At 39.3% G+C, this 19,894-nt stretch overlaps 1 protein-coding gene across 3 annotated transcripts in view; it reads left to right on the top strand.

The window, feature by feature from the left end:
• Positions 1 to 19,894, top strand: part of TENM2 (teneurin transmembrane protein 2) — a 6,300,157-nt gene that overhangs the window by 3,756,637 nt on the left and 2,523,626 nt on the right. For all 3 annotated transcript variants that reach the window (XM_073589482.1, XM_073589484.1, XM_073589485.1), the window contains one exon: positions 19,334 to 19,543. In XM_073589482.1, the coding sequence (XP_073445583.1) occupies positions 19,334 to 19,543 (210 nt within the window). The remainder of the gene's footprint in view (positions 1 to 19,333; positions 19,544 to 19,894) is intronic.

Genomic DNA, 19,894 nt, shown 5'->3' with positions numbered 1-19,894 from the left:
AAACACCATTTCAGTGTTTTTTTATTGCAGCGTAGAAGTGGTGCTGCTGTAAGGGGGTGAGATAGAATTACCTCCTTGCTTCCCTTCCTCTAATCGTCTTCCATCTGTTGCTGTTTACATATGCGAATGTTGATAATGCCTAAGATAACTCTTTGCGGTACTGCTACATAGTAAGATGTATTATCGCTCATATTTATGGTACTGCCACATTCCTATATGTGTTAGCATTCTTTAGCGAACTGAATTATATGGTGCTGTGTTCCTTTAGTATAATATTGTATATAACATATGTGATGTGTACTAATGTTCATGTATAGTTTAGGGAAAGTAAGGTGCATCCTTTTGGGACATTAGAGGAGTGCACCTTAATGTTTTAGTTCTAATAGACCTAGGGTAAGTGTAGTTCTGTTATGAGTCACTAGATGGGGTCATACTAGTGTGCAAAATTGGTATAGTTTATAGGATGGTTATGCAGGGTTAAGTGTAGGAGGGGCTGCCGGGTGGTAAGACAGGAGTTTCTAGAAAGTTAGGTCAGACAGGGGCAGGGTGCCCAAAGAGTCCACATGGGCTATAGGCTCGGACAGCTTGGCAGCCACATAACGTTAAATCATTGCAACCCACATTATCTACAGCCACTGTGCATCATAGCAGAGGTCCAGAGCAGGGAAGGAAAAATGTGGCGACTCATTGCCTGGGCAGATGCCTTCAGGGCAGGAGTCAGTTGGACTGAGGAGATGAAGGAAGTTGGAGCTTTGACGAGATGGATACAGATGGGCCGGATGCTTTACCAGAGGCAACCAAACCTGGTAACTAATGATTTTGAGTCTGAGGTGAAACAGGCAGAAGGAATTGTCATCATGGCGAGGTTAGGCCAGGAAGGCACTGGGGAGCAGTCTTGGACGGTCCAGTCCAGGCGTGTACTGCACAGAAGCGACAGCCAGAAAGGGAAAGATGAGGAAACAAGTGGATTCCAAAGGATGTGGATGTAATGTGTGAAGTATTCAGTAAAGAGAGTGTTAAAGTTATCTTGGACTCCATTGCTGGGGGTCGCCTGGAAGAGGGACCGTCGTTGCATGGGAAGTGCCCGGGGGAAGCTGAATTTGGAGACGCAGGTACGCTAAAGAGAAGAATACAGTTTTCTGTAGGGGAAGGACTGGACATAGATGTTGCAGTAATGCAGGTCACGACTACAGTTCTGTCCCTCCCTTACACTGTTAACCTTACTTACGAGGCCCTAATGAAGCCATAGTCTTCATTCTTAAAAATTCATTTTTTTGCATATTAGAGTAAAACTCAGCTACCCTGAAAAAATTTTACTCATTTATAGTCAGAACGTTTCCATGCATTGTGGGATATTCCCTATATTTCATGTCTTAAACCTTCCAGATGTGGTCTAAAGGAGAACTAGAAAAGTGGTGACATGATCCTCGGTGACCAATTCTTGAGTGGGTTTATTTCTTTCATTTTTGTTTGCTAATTTTGCAAAAATGATAAAATTACTGGACAGGTTTATATATTGTACATCAAAATAAAAGATGCAGCAAATCTGAGTTATGTTTTCCTCTCCAACAGCAGCTTGGATTGCCTGTAGTAAGGGTTTGTTCACACATTGCGTTCTTACTTCATTTTTCCCTTGTGCTTTTCTATGAAAGACAACACAGCAGTTTACTGTCCCAGCAAAGTGAATGAGATTTCTGAAATCTGATTCACATGCTACTTATTTTCTCTTTGATAATTTGAAACATTTTCAAATCTGCAGCATGTAAATTCAGTCAGCGTTTTTGCAGAGTTTTCACCCATTCAAATGAACAAGAAAAATATTGCTTCAGTGGACTATGCCCAGTACAAGCAGAACTACAATTGTTGATTATACACAGGGGTGGGCACTGGCAGTGAAAGGTTTGTATCTGGGGTCCACCATTCCTCAGGCCCTACATGTATGGTTGAACTTATGTCATGTGAGTGCAATGCGAGTGTGGAATTATTTTCTCGCCTAGCATCTGTATGACATCCTTATGACATGGAGATACAATCAGTATGCAATGCATCAAAAATCACAGCTGACCTCAAGGCCTGGTGTTAGTAATGCCCCCATTACTAACTCAGTAATCAAAAATAAAAACACACACAAAAATAATTTATTTGAAAAAAGACTCCCTGACATTTTTCTTGGTTCACCAATTTATTAAACCTCACCCCAAGAAAAATAATCCCATGCAAGTATGCCATAGTCCAAGGAACCCGCCATACTACACCAAATTCGACGCGAGGAGCCGGCAAATCTGATGAGCAGTGATGTCAGTACCAGGAGACTGTGAAAAGTAGTAACATTACTTACTGCTATTCACAGTTGCCGGGGCCGGATTCAAGGAAAGCTGGACTACATCGAACCTGCTTGGGAACATTTTTTGTAATAAATTAGTGATTGAGGGACATTCTCTTTTTTTTCTCTCTTTTTATGTTTTTTTCAGGTATCTTTTTGTGGACTATGTCAGATTCGGTGGACTACACCAGACCTGCATGGGTTTTTCTTGTTTTTTTAAGATTTGGTGAACCCGGGAAAATGTCAGGAGAGTGGTTTTTCAAATAATTTTTTTTTTTGTGTGTGTGCTTTTATTTTTGATCCCTAGGTTAGTATTAGGTGTGTCTGATAGACACCTTTCTATTACTAACACCAGAGCTTGATGCAAACTGTGATTTTTGACAAATCGCAGCTGGCATCAGCCCTAACTACTATTACCCTGATTGCCACCGCACTAGTGCAATTGGGAAAAGCAAGGCAAAGGGCCATAATTGGCGCAATTCATGTGATGCACTACTTGTAGGGTGGCTGCGGGATGGTATTGTTAAGTTAGCAATGGATCAATAACTCCATCCAAAGCGCTGCCGGCTTTTGTATGCACGGTGATTCCGCATTTGTGTTCATTGAACCATGCGGAATCACCATGTCCTGTACATAGGAAAGGGTTATGTATCTTGCAGAGACTGAGCGTCTCCGCAAGATAAATAGACATGTTGTGGTCTATAAAGACGTACCACATGTCCAGTTATGCAGGGAAGCCGGAGACATGCCTGCACGCATAGTAGATATGGGATTTCATAAAATCCCATCCACTTTGCTGTAACATCTGGCCACTGCAGACTGAATGCTGCGGTTGTACGCAGCGTCCAATCCGGAGTGTTTACTGACCATGGAAACATACCCTAAGGGTTTCCCAGCTTGAGAATATAAGCTCAAAGCTGACTGCTTTACTTTGGCTTGTAAAGCCAATAGGAGGGAATTCACTTTGTTTTTTTAAATTTTTTATTAGGTTAAACAACCATAAACAGCATTTAGCACCACATGAATGGCACTAAAGGATGCAAGTTTATTATATGTAGATTATATTGTAGATTGTAAGCTCTTACGAGCAGGGTCATCATTATTTTTCTTTAATTATTTTATTACTTTGAATGTTGTTACTTATGACTTGTATATGAACTGTTGAATTGTAAAGCGCTGTGGAATATGTTGGCACTATATAAATAAAGGTTATTATTATTATTATTATTATTATTATTATTATTTGTAGGAGGCTTGTGAAATTACAGTGGGGAAAGAAAGTATTTAGTCAGCCACCAATTGTACAAGTTCTCCCACTTAAAAAAGATGAGAGAGTCCTGTAATTGACATCATAGGTAGACCTCAAGTATGAGAGTCAAAATGAGAAAACAAATCCAGAAAATCACCTTGTCTTGTTTGGCAAGATTACAGCTTCTGAATTGCACTGCAGCGTATGTGAGCAGAAGGATTCATTCACAGAGCAGCTCGGAATTACAGAATGGCAGTCAATCTGTATTCTGCGGTTCAGTATTGTAGTCTTTACTGGCCGCCCCTGCATCCTGCCTCCATGCTTGAATGCCTGACAGTGGTTGTAAAGACCTGCCCAGGAACTTTCACGAGAGATCAGTCATGGTACGCGGATTCAGAGGCTTTACAGTAAAGGTCCATTAACTTTGCAAAATTATAATGAAACGAGTATTCATGATGAATGTGTAATCTAAACAGGCTATCAATCATCCAACAAAGAAGCAAAATGATTGTTCGTCAGGTGAAATGATCTTTTGGTTTGCACAAAAGATTGTGGTTCTTTGTAGTGCATAGTCCTGTGTATGCAGGAATTGTGCTGGAACAAAGGCAAACTTACACCTTGATGAAGGCGCTTCGAAACACACGTCAGGATTGGTGCCGTCCCAGAGTGAACATAGCTTCACATTTGGGTATGGATAATATACATCTCTCTATTCGTACTGATCATTGTTTGCCAGTCTCCGTATATGAACTAATAGTGCGGTGCAACATTGGGGCTTGATTACTTTGACAATGAATGTATACCAATACTGATATTTTTATATTGACTATTAATTTACTATTTATGGTGCCATATTCTTATAATAAGGTACATTATGAGGATCATCTACTGCCTTCTTGTGTCCCCTTTTTTATTAATTAATTATTGTGCTTTCTTCCAGCAATTTACACTGTATCATCTTGGACTTGTTAGATTTAATCATGTTTATTGTTTGTTAATTCATAGGTTCAACTGCCATAACATTAATATTTTTATGTAAGCTTCACTATATGAGATCTGTATTTGTGTTAGACGAGCTGTAGTATTTAAATGGTCATCAAACATTTATGTAAGGCCTCATTGAGAAGTCCCATCTATGTGAAAAAAGAACACTTTTTATCAGAGTTCTGGATCAGAATTTTCATCAGTATTTGTTCATCTGGTCCATTTTTTGCCATTAGTTATTTTCTTGTATGGGGAAAAAAAGATCTCGGGCTGGTTGTTGTCCCTTTAACCCAGGTAGAGCACATTTCTGGTACCTCCTTCATGTAATGTTGAGTCATGTAACTATCTTCATTATTGTGTAGATTTTATTAAAGAGAAGGTGTTTGGCTCCTGTGCAGACCTATGTTTTCCATGGTAAAATTTACACCCCGTGTTTGTACAAACAATCCTTGAGTAGTCTGATCCTGCAGGCATGCTGCCATCCATCTGTCTACTTGTTTCTAACCTACAAGATTTAGGTTATTAAGAATTATTAAGAAATAGAGGACAGATGGAAGGGAGTGAGAACTCACATTACACTACACACGGGTTTGTTGCTGCTAACATGTAACAAATACTGTAGGTGTGCATAAGAGCTTTATGTCAACAATGATTTTTAATTATTATTATATGCCAAGGTGCCCTTCCAGCACATGGTGTGTTCAGTGTTCACAGTCCCTTTTTAACCTCTCTACGACCTTTGATGTACTTGTACGTCAAAAGTCGTGTCCCTGCCTTTGATGCGGACTCACGCCCTGAGCTCACAACTTTCCACACATATTACAGCTGATTTAATCAGCCATTATAGGCCTCTAACAACAGCAGGTGGATCAGAACTCCGTCTGCTGATGTTATCCTGTTGAATCCCACTGTCAATGTCTGACAGCAGCATCTAACACATTCCGGCAGGAGGGCGCTTCATTCCACGCTCTCAGCGGTACACCCGCGACATTATTGCGGGACGTCAATGCGTTGTCATGACAGCGGAGGGTATGGTGAAGACCCTTGTGCTTGTCATGATGATCCCCCTGTTTAAGCTAGTCTGTGATTTCACTATACATAGTAGTGCTTCAGCACTGGTATGTATAACACAAGCCACCAGATGATTGTAGCTTTTTATTTTGGCCACCACAACATTGAAGTAAAATGCAATCAAAACACTGTGTCTTTCCCAACATAGCATCAGTAAAAACATCAGCTCAGGATAAAAAAAAATAAGCCCTCATACAGCCCCATATCCCAAAAAATGAAAACGTTACAGGTCTCAGAAAATGGCGATACAAGCCAAATTTTTATATGAAATAAAAAGAAAACTGTACACGTTTGGTAACTGCATACTCGTACTGACCTGTGGAATCATATTGCCAGGTCAGTTTTACCATATAGTTACCATGGCAATTATAAAATGCAAAATAATGTTGTGGAATTGCACTTTTTTTTTGCAATTTCATCGTACTTAGAATTATTTTCCTGCTTTCACATGATAAAACAAATGATGCCATTCAAAAGCACAGCATGTCCTGCAAAAAAAGAAGCCCTCATGGCTATATCGATGGAAAAATAAAAAAGTTATGACTTTTGGAAAAAGGGGAGGAAAAATTTTAAAAAAATTGCAAGGTTGTGAAGAGATTAATTCTTTATGGTCTATCCCAGTGGTCCCCAACTTTTTCCAACAACCCGTCTTGCCCTTGACAGCCTGTAATTAAAAATATGCCTTTCCTCCGTCAGAAATTTTTTGGGGTTTGGTTTCAAAAGCTTCGCGTGAAGGGGGAAGGCTTCATCGCCCACAAAAACAAAATTAAGGTTGGCGGCTGTGTCCATGTTGGTTGGCAAGTGCTTTTCACAGTTATTCAAGCGTTCCCCAAAAATAGTGTGCTCCAAAACGCCTCCGTCCGAAACCCTGCCGTTCATGCCAACATCAACGTTAATAAACTCATAATTGGCATTAACAAGGGCCATGAGGATGATGCTGAAATAGCCCTTGTAGTTGTAGTAATACGATCCTCTGTTAGATGATTGCGTGATCCACACGTTTGCCATCCAAAGCCCCAACACAGTTAGGGAACTGCCAAATGTGTTCAAAATCAAATGCAATTTTTTGCCATTCCGCCTCCGATTTGGGAAAAGGCATGTAGCTTCGTAGACTGCGGACAATGGCATTGCATGTCTCTGGAATTAAAACACTGAGCAGTGATCTCGAAACAGCTGCAGAAAATTGCAAGTCTTGCAGCGAGCGTCCGTTGGCCAGGAATCGCAGCATGACTGCCAATCTTTTGTCTGCTGAAACAGCTAAACGCATCTTAGTATCTTTCCGTTCAATTAGTGGCCTCACACATTCCAGTAAGAGCTTGAATGATTCCTCCGACATCCGCAGATAATTCCAGAAATCATGAGGATTCTTCTCCTGCAGCTCTCTCACTAGTTGCATGTGGGAGAATTTGGACCTCTGCTCCAGCCATTCTCTGGTCCACATGCGACGCTTTCATTTGGAACGCCTCTCTTCCATCCGTGCCTCTTCTTGTCGATCTCCCTCCATCAGTAATGCAGCTTCCACAACCACACGCTCCGCGGTGTTCATGTTCATTATGTGAAAACTGCAAAATAAACGGTAAAGATGAGATGTTTATAAAAAAAAATTAGGCAATTGTTAGAACTGGACATGTTTTATGTTAGATTGTATATAATTGATAGCTGACATAATTAGTACAGGAAACACTAAAAACCGTGTAAAATGGCGGAGGCAGGTGCGGCAGAAAAACTAAAATGGCTGCCCAAGATAAACCATATGCACACACACAGAAGCCAAGCAGCCCTCCATTAGCTTTCAAGGGTAATAGCATAAACAAATGTAGAATAGAGTTATGATTTCAAATAGCAGCTGGCTTACAAAAGGTAACGCAGCAAAGAGCCTAAAATGGCGGGACTGGGCGCGGCAGGCAAAAGATTGCTGGCTAATCCTATGTTACAGGCCTCAAAAATGCCAAAAAGATTTGTTAAATAAATGGAGGATCAAATATAACAAATATATTACCTCTAAACCTTAACACAACAAAGCTTAAAAATTTGCGGGGCTGGGCATGGCAAAAAAAAGGCTGTTCATGGCAAAACGCCTGTATATATATTGAAGCCAAGCAGCCTTAAAACCATAACAAAAGAAACAAAAAAAAAAATAAGTTAAGAAGCTCAAAAAAGGTCATAATGAAACATCACAAACAATGCCTGCCTTGCAAGGGAAATCAAAAATCCAGAAGGTATAAAATCCAAGAAGAAGCGCAGTAGCGACTCAGACAGGATTGCAGAAACCATAAAGTATCCTCGTACAACGCACTAATGACTAACACCGGAACGCTGGAGGAATAATGTATCCACAGAGCGCTCAGGAGCAATGGATGGGAGCGCAGTTATGTTGTCTTTTATGCCGATGTGTAGTAGTGGCCAACAATCGGAGCTGAGGGGCGTTGCAAAAAAAAAACTTGTCCCGCCTGCGCCGCAGAGATATGAGTCACCAACGAGGTCGCTCGTCGTTTATAAAGAGTGTCAAATTCAGCGATTCAGGCTCACCAGTGGGACGCCAACGATCAACAAACAGCCCAAGACGTTCGAACACGATCAGCGACATCACAGCGGGGGCCACATCGCCGCTGCATATCACACATAGCGACGTTGCTGACAATGTCGCTGTTGCATCATCAAATCGGTGACGCTTAAGCGATCTCGCTAGCGATCTCGCTTAGTGTGATGGGGCCTTTAGAGAGCCACATTCAGCTGTGAGAGAGGGTCACAGGCCACATCCAGCTCTCTCCCCCTCACAGTAGTGACAACCAAAGCCACCATTACGGGTATAATGATAACCAAAGCTTTTCCACAGAAATCACCCCAAAGCAGTACAACAAGATTCAGTGGTCCCCACAATACCCCCATTCAGTACTCTCCCATCCAGCACTCCCAACACACTGTCACATCCAGCTTCAGTCACTACCTCTCACAGGTAGTATCATCCTGTTTCCAGCGTGCCATACTTAAATTATCTCTAAACCCCTAAGACCAGTATATGTGCATCCAGATCTGCTCTTCTGTGCTGGGCTACTCGCAAATTTCAACATCTTGAGATGTACTTTTTATACCTGTTTACTAGACCTGGAGCAAATGAATCAAGCTGGCAGACAACCGCGAGCCACAATTCATGGGACCGCAAGCCACATGTGACTCCCGAGCTACAGGTTGGGGACCCCTGCTCTATCCTATGATTTCTTCTCAAAACATTGGGGTAATAAAAAAACCCTTTATTCCTGTACCAGACAATTCCAGTGTTAAAAGCAGCATTGGCACTACCAGTAGGGAAGAATTCGGGAAGTACTTATACCAGACGGTAACATTCCTTCAGCCATTACTGCATGTGGAGAGAGCGTTATCCAGCTGTAACGCTTACAGTATGTACGCCGGCACGCTCAGTGTCAGTTGGAAAGCCAGTAATCTGCGTTTACAGCGAGCGGTCTGCGCAGTGTTGGGGCATTCTGCTATATTAAAGTATTATCAATAAGGTTCAGGATCAATACAAATATATGAAATGTATGTTCAGTATCCTGCTGTTTAATGCATTTTATACAATGTAGTGTATAAAATCTTGAGATCGTATCTATTATTCTTTCACAGTTTGCTAGCAGCATGGGAACACTTAGGTTTTTATCCGAGCACTTATTTTAGATATTCTTTGCCTTTCCTCATCCAAAAGTTAAGAGAGTTGAGATTTATTTAGCCTAACTGCGCATTACAATGATGACAAGAAAACTGCTCCTAACAGCGTTCAGCACAGATTTTATTTATGTAGAATTTTTACGTCTCCTTATGAGTTGTGTGACATGTATTTCATCAATACGCAGCAGAATATCTATTTTGCACAGGCTGGAGTGAAAAGAGAAGACATTTTTTATACTGAGAATTAAATGCAGATATCTCAGTGCTGTCATATCATAAATAAAGAAAATAATAATTTACAGAAGATGAAATCCAAAGTTTTTCTTCTTCTTGAAGATGGAACATCAACAAAGTTGCCGTCACAAATAGTTTATTCCAGGTTTATAAACTTGCACAATTCTAGAAAGTGACGACCTTCAGAGCTCATAGGTCATCACTTTTCATTGTTCTTTCCAAACCTACCTAACGCAGAAGAGTAATGTACCCTCAAGTGCGGATTAGGAAAATCTGTTCATCTGCTATGAAATATTGCTGTGTTGTGACCTTACTTGGCCTCATACGCCACTCTACAATGCGCGTTGGATAGGAAGCCAGGGAATTTCAGGTGAAACAGTCTGTCCTGGTTAGAAGATTACAGTAGGGCAGTGTATCTAAGCAAAGGTGAAGCATTTTAAAAAATAAATGAAGCACTTTCTCTACATGTCACATATACAGCCTCTGAATTGCACTGCAGCGTATGTGAGCAGAAGGATTCATTCACAGAGCAGCTCAGAATTACAGAATGGCAGTCTATCTGTATTCTGCGGTTCAGTATTGTAGTCTTTACTGGCCGCCCCTGCATCCTGCCTCCATGCTTGGATGCCTGACAGTGGTTGTAAAGACCTGCCCAGGAACTTTCACAAGAGATCAGTCATGGTGCACGGATTCAGAGGCTTTACTGTAAAGGTCCATTAACATTGCAGAATTATAATGAAACGAGCATTAATGATGAATGTGTAATCTAAACAGGCTATTGATCATCCAACAAAGAAGCAAAATGCTTGTTTGTCAGGTGAAATGATCTTTTGGTTTGCACAAAAGATTGTGGTTCTTGGTAGTGCATAGTCCTGTGTATGCAGGAATTGTGCTGTCCGGAACAAAGGCAAAATGACACCTTGACGAAGACGCTTCGAAACACACGTCAGGATTGGTGCCGTCCCAGAGTGAACATAGCTCCACATTTGGGTATGGATAATATACATCTCTCTATTCTTACTGATCATTCTTTGCCAATCTTTCTAGATGAACTAATAATGCGGTACAACATTGGGGCTTCATTACTTTGGCAATGAATGTATACCAACACTGATATTTTTATATTGACTATTATTTTACTATTTATGCTGCGCCATTCTTATAATAAGGTACATTGTGAGGGTCACTGTATACTGATGTATTCTTTCAGCACTTTTTACCTGTAGTTTATTACTATAACAATTGGATTTATCTGGCATTTTACTGCACTTTTTATGCCCTTTTTTATTTAAATTGTAATATTTTTTCAGCATAGTGCAATAAGGAATCTACTGCTTTCTTGTGTGTCCTTTTTATCAATGAATTATTGTTCTTTCTTCCAGCAATTTTCACTGTATTATCTTGGAATTGTTAGATTTAACCATGTTTACGTATCCTGATATTTTCACTTTGGTGATGTCACCATCTTTCCATATTATGTGTCCCCATTTTTAACCTTTTTAATCATGTTGATTGTAATTGATTATAAATAATAAAGATATTGATATTTACTATATTGCACAATTATATTATTAGGCTTTATATCATTATGTAGGTTTCTTGAGAATAATGATAGACTATATGCACTGAACAGTCTATTACCGATCATTTTGTGTGCATCTGAAGGGGTTGGGCTGTGTAAACGGACTATTAAATGACCACAACTAGCAAATACATGGCCAGTCACTAGTCGCTTAACACTGCACATTGCACAAATGGACCCTAAGTCATTCCCTTCATAGGTCCTTGCATGGATAATGGCAAATACTGGCAGGCACCCGAGCCTACAGGTATGCTTCCTACACGCAGGCCAAACACTGTGAACACTGTGGATACACTGTCTGGGATGGGAACTTCAAGCAAAAGCTGTATTTTTTAGCTTTTGTCCAGGTTTTGTCACCTAATCTGAAAGCAGCGTAATTTAGAACTAGAGACCCTGTTTCCAAAGATGTGTCACTTACTAGGTTGCTTGTTATAGGTTTGATAAAATCATTGTATAATCAGCAGAAGATTATCATCACTATAGGAAAAGTAAACCTGCTGGCATGTAGTCCTCCATTTTCCAGAGCTCTTTGTAACTTCACCCCCACCACCGATTGACACTGTGTATAGGCAGAAAACTGCCAATTAGTGGTGTTGGCAAAGTTATACCGCTTAGTGTTCAGAGATCTGGTAGGTCTGCAGTAGATGAAACAGTTTTTTATTAAAAATACTACAAACAGCCCAGTGAGTTATACATCCCTTGAGTCAGAGTCCCTCCCCCTACATCATGCAGATTTTAAAAGGAGTAGCAAAAATCTGGTGACAACTTCCCTTTAACATTTTAAAGACCTTAGGACTCTCCATGTTTGCATTTTAGTTTTGTGCTTTCCTTTTTCCCTCAGCTATAGCTTTTTCAGTTTTCCACCAATATAACCATGTTAGGGCTTTTTTTTGTGGGACGAGTTGTACTTATGAACGTCACCATTGATTTTACCATATAGTGTAATGGAAAACGGTAAAATAAATTTCAAGTGTGGTGAAATTGCAAAAGAAGAGCAATTCCACAAACTGATCTGTTGCTATTATTCTCCAGATCATTACAAGTTTATAGATACCAGACATGTACAGTATAGGTTCTTTTTTATTTAAGTGGTGAAAAAATTTCAAAGTATGTAAAAAATATGGCGCCATTTTCCGAGACCCATAGTGTCTTCATTTTTTGGAATCTGGGGCTGAATAAGGGCTTATTATTTGTGCACTGAGGTTATGTTTTCGTTGCTACCATTTTGTGGTTGATATGTTTTGATTGTTTGTTATTTTATTGTAGTGTTGTGGCGACAAAAAAATGTAATTCTGGTGCTTTGTTTTTTTTTCCCGTTACGCAGTTTGTCGATCAGATTCATTTAGTTTATATTTTGATACGTCTGGCTTTTCTGAATGCAGCGATACCAAATATGTGGATTTTCTTTATTATAGTTATAGTTTGAATGGGACAAAAAGGTGATGATTTTTTTTATATTTTTGAAAACGTTTTTTACTTGCTGCTATCATTTGATCGTTTGTGCTACACATAGTAGCGCTTCAATGACTCATGGCCGAGTTCATAGGAGATCTGCAATGGCAAGCATGGGGTCTTCTGCAGACCCCCGGTTGTCTTGCCAATCCACTGATGCACCGCAATCATGTGACAGGGTCGTCGATGGGCATGGTTTGTGACACGCTTCTGGTAAGTGTGAGTTAAATGCCTCTGTCAGAGAGATTCCATCCGTATCCATACATCATAGGTCATGAAAGGGTTAAGGACATGGCCTTTTCTAACTTGAGCAAGTTACAATTGCAGTTGAATTAGTTGAATATGTATGTATTTACATGAGATACAAGTACCTTAGGATTATTTGAAGAATTAAAGATATGCCCAATAAGATATTATACCTATCTGTAATTTTGCATATAGAGTATCCTGTGGTGATGAAAAAGTGATGTATTTTTCTGCAAGCACTAAAGTTATGAAGTAGTCAAGGATATGATGTTGAAGTCAGTTAATTTCACTTTATTTCAGTTAATATTTCTCTAGGAACTTAAACTTTTATGTGATTGCAAAGTTGCTAACTTGAGCACATTTGTGAAACAAAGAGCGCTGACTTATTCATTCTGTAGGTCACAAACCTACAAACCTATTCATCAAGTCAACTACTTCTGCTCTTTACTATGTAGAGGACAATGGCCATCAAATGACAACATAATTTAAGATGTTTCACATGCAAATTGTTTTCATAATAATCGATATGCATTGTAAAGGAAACTTGCACTGTCAACAATGACCTACCTAGCATTTTATCAGCAAATTTCATTTATATATAAATCATAACTCATGGCTAAAGTTTTCAAGTAAAATTTGAATAAATATTTCAAATTCTTATATGTATCAATGTACAAAACTTATTTTGATTGCTTGATCTGTATATTGAGTGCAACATTAATTTGTTTTATTATCACTTCATTGATAAGAAAAAACATCCAGTAACCCCTTCGACATAAAGCTTGTTTTCACCTTCCTTATCAGTCCAAATGTTGCAATTCTGACCAATGTAACTTTATGTAGTAATAACGCTGGACGCTTCAATGAATCCTAGTGATTCTGAGATTGTTTTTTAATTACACATTTGACTTTATGGTAATGGTAAATTTAGATCAAAATTTATTGTGTTTATTTGTGAAAATGTTGGAATTTTGCAGAAATTTTTAAAAATTTTGCAATTTTCAAACATTAAATTTTCATATCTTTGAACCAGTTAGCTATACTGTACAAAATAATTTATAAATAACATTTCTCATATGTCTACTTTACATCAGCATCATTTTTTAAACAATCTTTTTTGGAAGATAGAAGGGTTAAAAGTTTATCACCAATTTCTCATTTTTCCAACAAAATGTTCAAAACCGCTTTCTTTAGAGACCACATCAAGTATGACAGAATATTTTCCCGCAAAAATGTTAATTTAGCTATAAATTTTACATTTTTTCAAGGGTAACAGGAGAAAATAAACTCTTCAATTTATTGTGTATTTTTTCCTGAGTACACCGATACACCATTTGTATTGTGACCAAAAACTACTGGTTGGGCGCTTGGCAAGGCTCAGAAGGGAAGGAGTGCTATTTGACTTTTGGAGCGCAAAATTACTGTAGCTGGAAGAAATAGGGGACACCATGTTGTGTTTGCATAAACAGTCGAAACCTCCCCACAAGTGACCCCATTTTATAGTGGTGTGGTGAGCATCTTGAACCCACAAGTGCTTCATAGAATTTTATAACTTGAGCTGTAAAATTAAAAAAATACATTTTTCCCGCAAACATTTCTTTTGCACCTCAGTTTTCATTTTCACAAGGGTAGCAAGAGAAAATGAACCATAAAATTTGTTGTACAATGTGTCCTGAGTACAGAGATACCCCATATGTGGTGGAAAACTTCTGTTTGGGCACACAGAAGGGCTCAAGAAGTACAATTTTGCCAGGAACAAATTGCGGATCCCATGTCACATTTGCAGAGTCCCTGACATGCCAAACAGCTGAAACCCCCATAAGTGACATAATTTTTGAAACTACAGCTCTTGACCAAATTATGTAGTGGTGTAATGAGCATTTTAACCCTCAGGCAATTCACTAAATTGTATAACATTGGGCTAAGTCAATGAAAAAACAAACATTTTTCCACTCAAATGTTACTTTAGCCCCAACCAAGTTTTCATTTTTCAAAAGGGATAATTGGAGAAAATGGACCACAAAATATGTTATGCAATTTCTTTTGAGTATGCTAATACCTCATATGTGGTAGAAAACTACTTTGAAGCATAGTGCAAAGCACAGAAGGGAAGGAGCTCCATATTGTAGTGCAGATTTTGCTGAAATGGTTTGATGGCACCATGTCACATTAGCTGAGGCGCTCAGGTGCTAGAACTTCAGAACCCCTCTATAAGTAACTTCATTTTACAAGTTGCACATTTCAATGAATTCATTTAGGGGTGCAGTGATAATATTGACACCACATGTGTGTCACATAATTTTATATCAATGGGTGGTGAAGAAAAAGTAATTACATTTTTACCACAAAAAAAGTTTTAGCCTCAGATTTTGCATTGTCACACTAGGGAAATGGGTAAAAATGGCACCAAAATTTGTCCCACAATTTCTGCTGTATGTTGCAATACCCCATATGTGGCTGGGGAGTGTTATGTGACTCTTAAGCCCTCGTTACACATAACGATGTCCCAGCGATCCCACCAACGATCCGACGTGATGGAATCGCTGGGACATCGTTAGGCTGATCGCTGGTGAGCTGTCACATAGACAGCCCCATCGATCAGGACCAGCAACGCTGGACGCTGGTTTCTAATGTAAACGTCGGGTATCCAGGAGCTGCAGCTCCTGGATACCCGCTGTTTACCTTGGAAACCGGCATACACGCTGGTTTCCAAGGTAAACATCGGGTATCTAAGGGCCACGCGACTCCTGGAAACCCGCTGTTTACCTTGGATGTTTACATTAGAATCCAGTGTCCAGCATCACTGATCGCTGGTATCTCGCTGCCACACGCAGCAATGCGCGCTGGCCAGCGGGAGACCAGCGATCGAAAAACGGCCCTGGTCGATGCTGCACGATCAGTGATAACTGGCATGGGGGCTGGTCGCTGATCCCCATCACACAGAGCGATCTCGCTGGCGAGATCACTGATGTGCCACAAAATCAGCGATCTCGCTAGCTAGATCGCTGTGTGTGACGGGGCCATTAGAGAACAAATTATTATAGAGTAGTTTGCAGACTCGAAATTAGAGCCCCTAAGTGCCATAAAAGCACAATCCTTCCACAAATGACCCCTTTTGGAAATTACACCCCTCTGGTAATTTACTGTATCTACAGGTGCAGTGATGATTTTGACTACATGGATGTTGCCAGAAACAAGCAGCAGTTAATGTTGCTGAGTGAAAATTGAAATGCCCAGTACATTGTAGTGCCCATACATTGTAGTGCCCATACATGTATGCCCAGCTTGTTCTCCTGGGTACTTGGACCCAGTAAATTAAGCAGGCTCTCATTGCTACATGTGGATGCTAATTGCTGTTTAGGCACACTGTGGAGCTCAGAAGGGAGGGGGTATTTTGACTGAGGTGCGCAGAATACGCTGGATTCCTTCTGGGGTGAGCAGCCATAGCGCTTTTCCAGAGTATTGTACTACTAGAAATGTGGACGCCCCCTATATTTCCATGGATGGATGAGGGACCTGAGTGGGGACGTGCATTTTTTATGGATTGAGTTGAAGCTTTTACTGGAAACATTTCACATAACATTTTGGAACACATTTATCTGGCGCTCTACGATTACCACTTGCATCAGAATTCCAGTCTAAATATCCGAATGACATGATACAGATGAAACTCCCGAGAGATACATTCACTATAATGAGGCAGCAGAGTTACACTGGACTCCATCTGGCCTCTGTTCAGCAGTGTCCTTCTTTTCAGAGGTGCCCAAAACTGTATTCTGCACACTTAAAAAGATGAACACCGCCGGATCATAGGCCAGATAGCGGCCACAGTGTTTGCATTTTCCTCATTATAGGGAATCTTCTGTTGGTGGTTTCATCTGAATCATCTAGTTCATAGGTTTACACAGAATCTCTGTTGTAAGCGCTCAGCACAGAGTGCAAGACAAATATGAGCTGAGCCTTGCTGCAATCTTTGTGGGGCAGAATGAGCAAATCAACAGCAGGTGAAAAACTGTTTTTATTTATTTTATACTGTTTCTTGTGCTGTATAAGTGGTTCAATGACTTTATTCTTCGGGTTAATGTGATTACAGCTGTACCAGATTTATATTGTGTTTTTAAGTTTCACTTCTGTGACACAGTTAAAAGATGCTTTCTTTTGCAAAACAAAGTTGTTTGTGGCATCACCATATTTTGAGAGCTATCATTTTTTTTATTTTTGTGCTTACAGAGTCATGTGAGGGCTTGTTTTTTGTGTGACGAGTTGACTTTTTTATTGGTATCATTTTCAGTCACATAATATTTCTTGATTGCTTTCTATTCAGATTTATGGGAGACAGAATGAACCAAAAAAAAACAATTCAAGATCTGTTTTTTACTTTTGCATCACTGTATTCTGAGAGCTATAACTTGTTTTATTTTTCTACTGAGGAGCTGTGTGTTGGCTTGTTTTTGCCATACAAAATTACATTTCCAGCGGTATCATATTTATTTATATTTGATTTTTTTTATTACATTTTATTCCACTTTTTGTTTAGTAGTATGATCAAAAATATAATTTTTTGTCACTTTTTTTACTATGTTCACTGAAGGGGTTAACTAGTGGCACAGTTTCATAGGTCAGGTCATTCCGGAAGCAGCGTTACCAAATATGTGTACTTTTTTGTTAATTTTTGTTTATACATAAATATATGTATTTGTTGGATTAATATTTTTCATTTTTTCCTTTAGTTTATGATTTTTTTTAAAGATTTTTACAATTTTGAAAAAAATTTGTTTAACCTTTTTATCTTGTCCCAAGACATCAACTTTCTCTGCCCTAATTGCTGATCTAATACTCTACTGTACAATACTTTTGCATCTCAGGTCATTAAATCAGGCTGTCTCACACAGGAAGGATGCGTGTTAGCTCCTGCTCTGAACAGAAGCTTACAGACCACCCTACCTGTGTGACCTCGTGTCCAGCTTTGGGTCTGGGGTCACCATGGAGACCATCAGCACAACACATTTGCAATTGCTTTGTGCCGATGTGAGCAGAGAGGGACTCTTAAGGGAGTTTTAAGGGGTTAAACGCCCCCGACAGGCGCAGGCACCGATCATAGGTGTTGCTGCAGGGTTTCAGCTCTCAAATAATGCTCACACCCACTTATGATTGTGCCGGTGCACGGAGTGAGCTTTTGCAAATGTCATGGCGTACATGAAAAGCAATTTGTGGAAACGTACCACCCGCAGCACTGTACATGAACGGTGTTCAAAGAAGTCCTGATTATGAATTACCAGACATTTTGTCTTCAAATTTCATTTACATAAATTCAAATGTGGAACTATAAAGAACAGATATTTCCCCCCAACCAAAATTTAGCAGTGGATAAAAAACTGTAATAGTACTTTAGTGAACTGACAATGAAGAAAATGCCAATCTACAATAGGTTATTTATTTATACATTTCTTGGAAGAATGCCACAGAGGGATGACAGAAAGTTGCCCAAAGAATTGAATGTCTTTTCTCCAAATACATGTATTCACTAAGACACATTTAGACAGCTAACAACTCATCATTATTCTTAGCAAATCTCATATATCATGTTTAATATTACTTTAGTCATTTCAATATTATCACATATCTTTATTGGAAAGTTCCTTCAAGCAGCCCTCTGTTACTCCCCCATGTTTCCTTCTCTCTTTCAGTGTAAATCAAAGGACTCTGATGTAACGTACATTTCCACATGTGCACAGACATTAGAAGACTTGGATCTTTAATTTTAGGGGTCAATTCCCTTTAGATCATCAGCTATTTAGATACAGTATGTTTGATACGTTTTTGCATTATTTTTAAGTAGTCTGAATAATTAGACAAAGAAAATGTTGCAGAACCAGTGAAGAAAAATAATTTTCTGGCCCCTCCATCCATAAAACTAACCTTTTTATTAAAAATTCATTTAAAACAAGAGGATCCAACATGAGGGTAAAACCCGTTTCTATGATTCCTAAGTATGTAGTGTACACCAGCAACACGTACGATTTTAGCCTCATGATGGATCATCCTGTTTTCCTGTTTTAAATTAATTTCTAAGAAAATATGAATTTTGTGTATGGAAATGGCAAAAAAACTTTTTATTTCATTGGTTCTACTGTAGCTGAACTTCACCAGCAGGTTTTTTCACCCATTCGCCAACTTTCCGGTGTATCCCAAACATGGTGGGCTTCTTTCTTTTTCCTACTAATAAAATTCTGTCTGACTAAGCTATTAATTAGAAAAAAATAGGAACTTTGAATGTAAAGAATGTCATCTAGAAACAAAAAGGTCATGCTAATAATGACATCACTTTTAAAACTGCTGATTACAATGCAAAAGGACATGTTCTATACAGTCTGCAATATGTGCAATGATCCTCCAAAATAATAATAATTCCTTGTTTCTTTTGTGGATTCCATTTCTAGTTCTGAAAATGTTACATATACATAAATGTTTCTATGTACATGTTCATTACATTCATTGTTGACCTTTGATCCCTGTTGCTCTTTCCCAGGTCGTCCCATCCCATCTACATCTTCGTCTAGCCTACTACCATCTGCACAACTGCCCAGCTCCCATAATCCTCCACCCGTAGGCTGCCAGATGCCACTGCTAGACAGTAATGCTTCTCATCAGATCATGGACACTAACCCTGATGAGGAGTTTTCACCTAACTCATACCTGCTCAGAGCATGCTCAGGCTCACAGCAGCCTTCCAGCAGTGGTAAGAACTTTCTGTCGTGCTCTAAGTGATATGTCCGTTGTTGTCTGTTTCCAGAAATGTACTAAGATAATCTTCATCATGCACTGTGTATTTGGTGTACATGTGATGTATCTCTGCCTTTCTCTCCACTGTATCATCATTCATTTTGACAAAAAAAGTCTTGCAGAACAGAAATATGATTTATATTCTGAATATGTATACAAGTACAGAAAAATAAGGCTTAGATTTCTCAATCTGCTTTGCATTTTCATTGACTGCCTTTTTCTGGAATATTCTTAACATGCAGCATCTAACATGCATTATGCAGTGTAATCTACTTTTCTTAAATATATGTACAGGCCTCTGCCATAG

This window comes from Dendrobates tinctorius, unplaced genomic scaffold (assembly GCF_039654945.1).
Source record: "Dendrobates tinctorius isolate UK_male_01 unplaced genomic scaffold, ASM3965494v1 ptg000108l, whole genome shotgun sequence".
Classification (NCBI taxonomy): Eukaryota; Metazoa; Chordata; class Amphibia; order Anura; family Dendrobatidae; genus Dendrobates; species Dendrobates tinctorius.
This window is presented reverse-complemented; position numbering and strand designations above follow the sequence as displayed.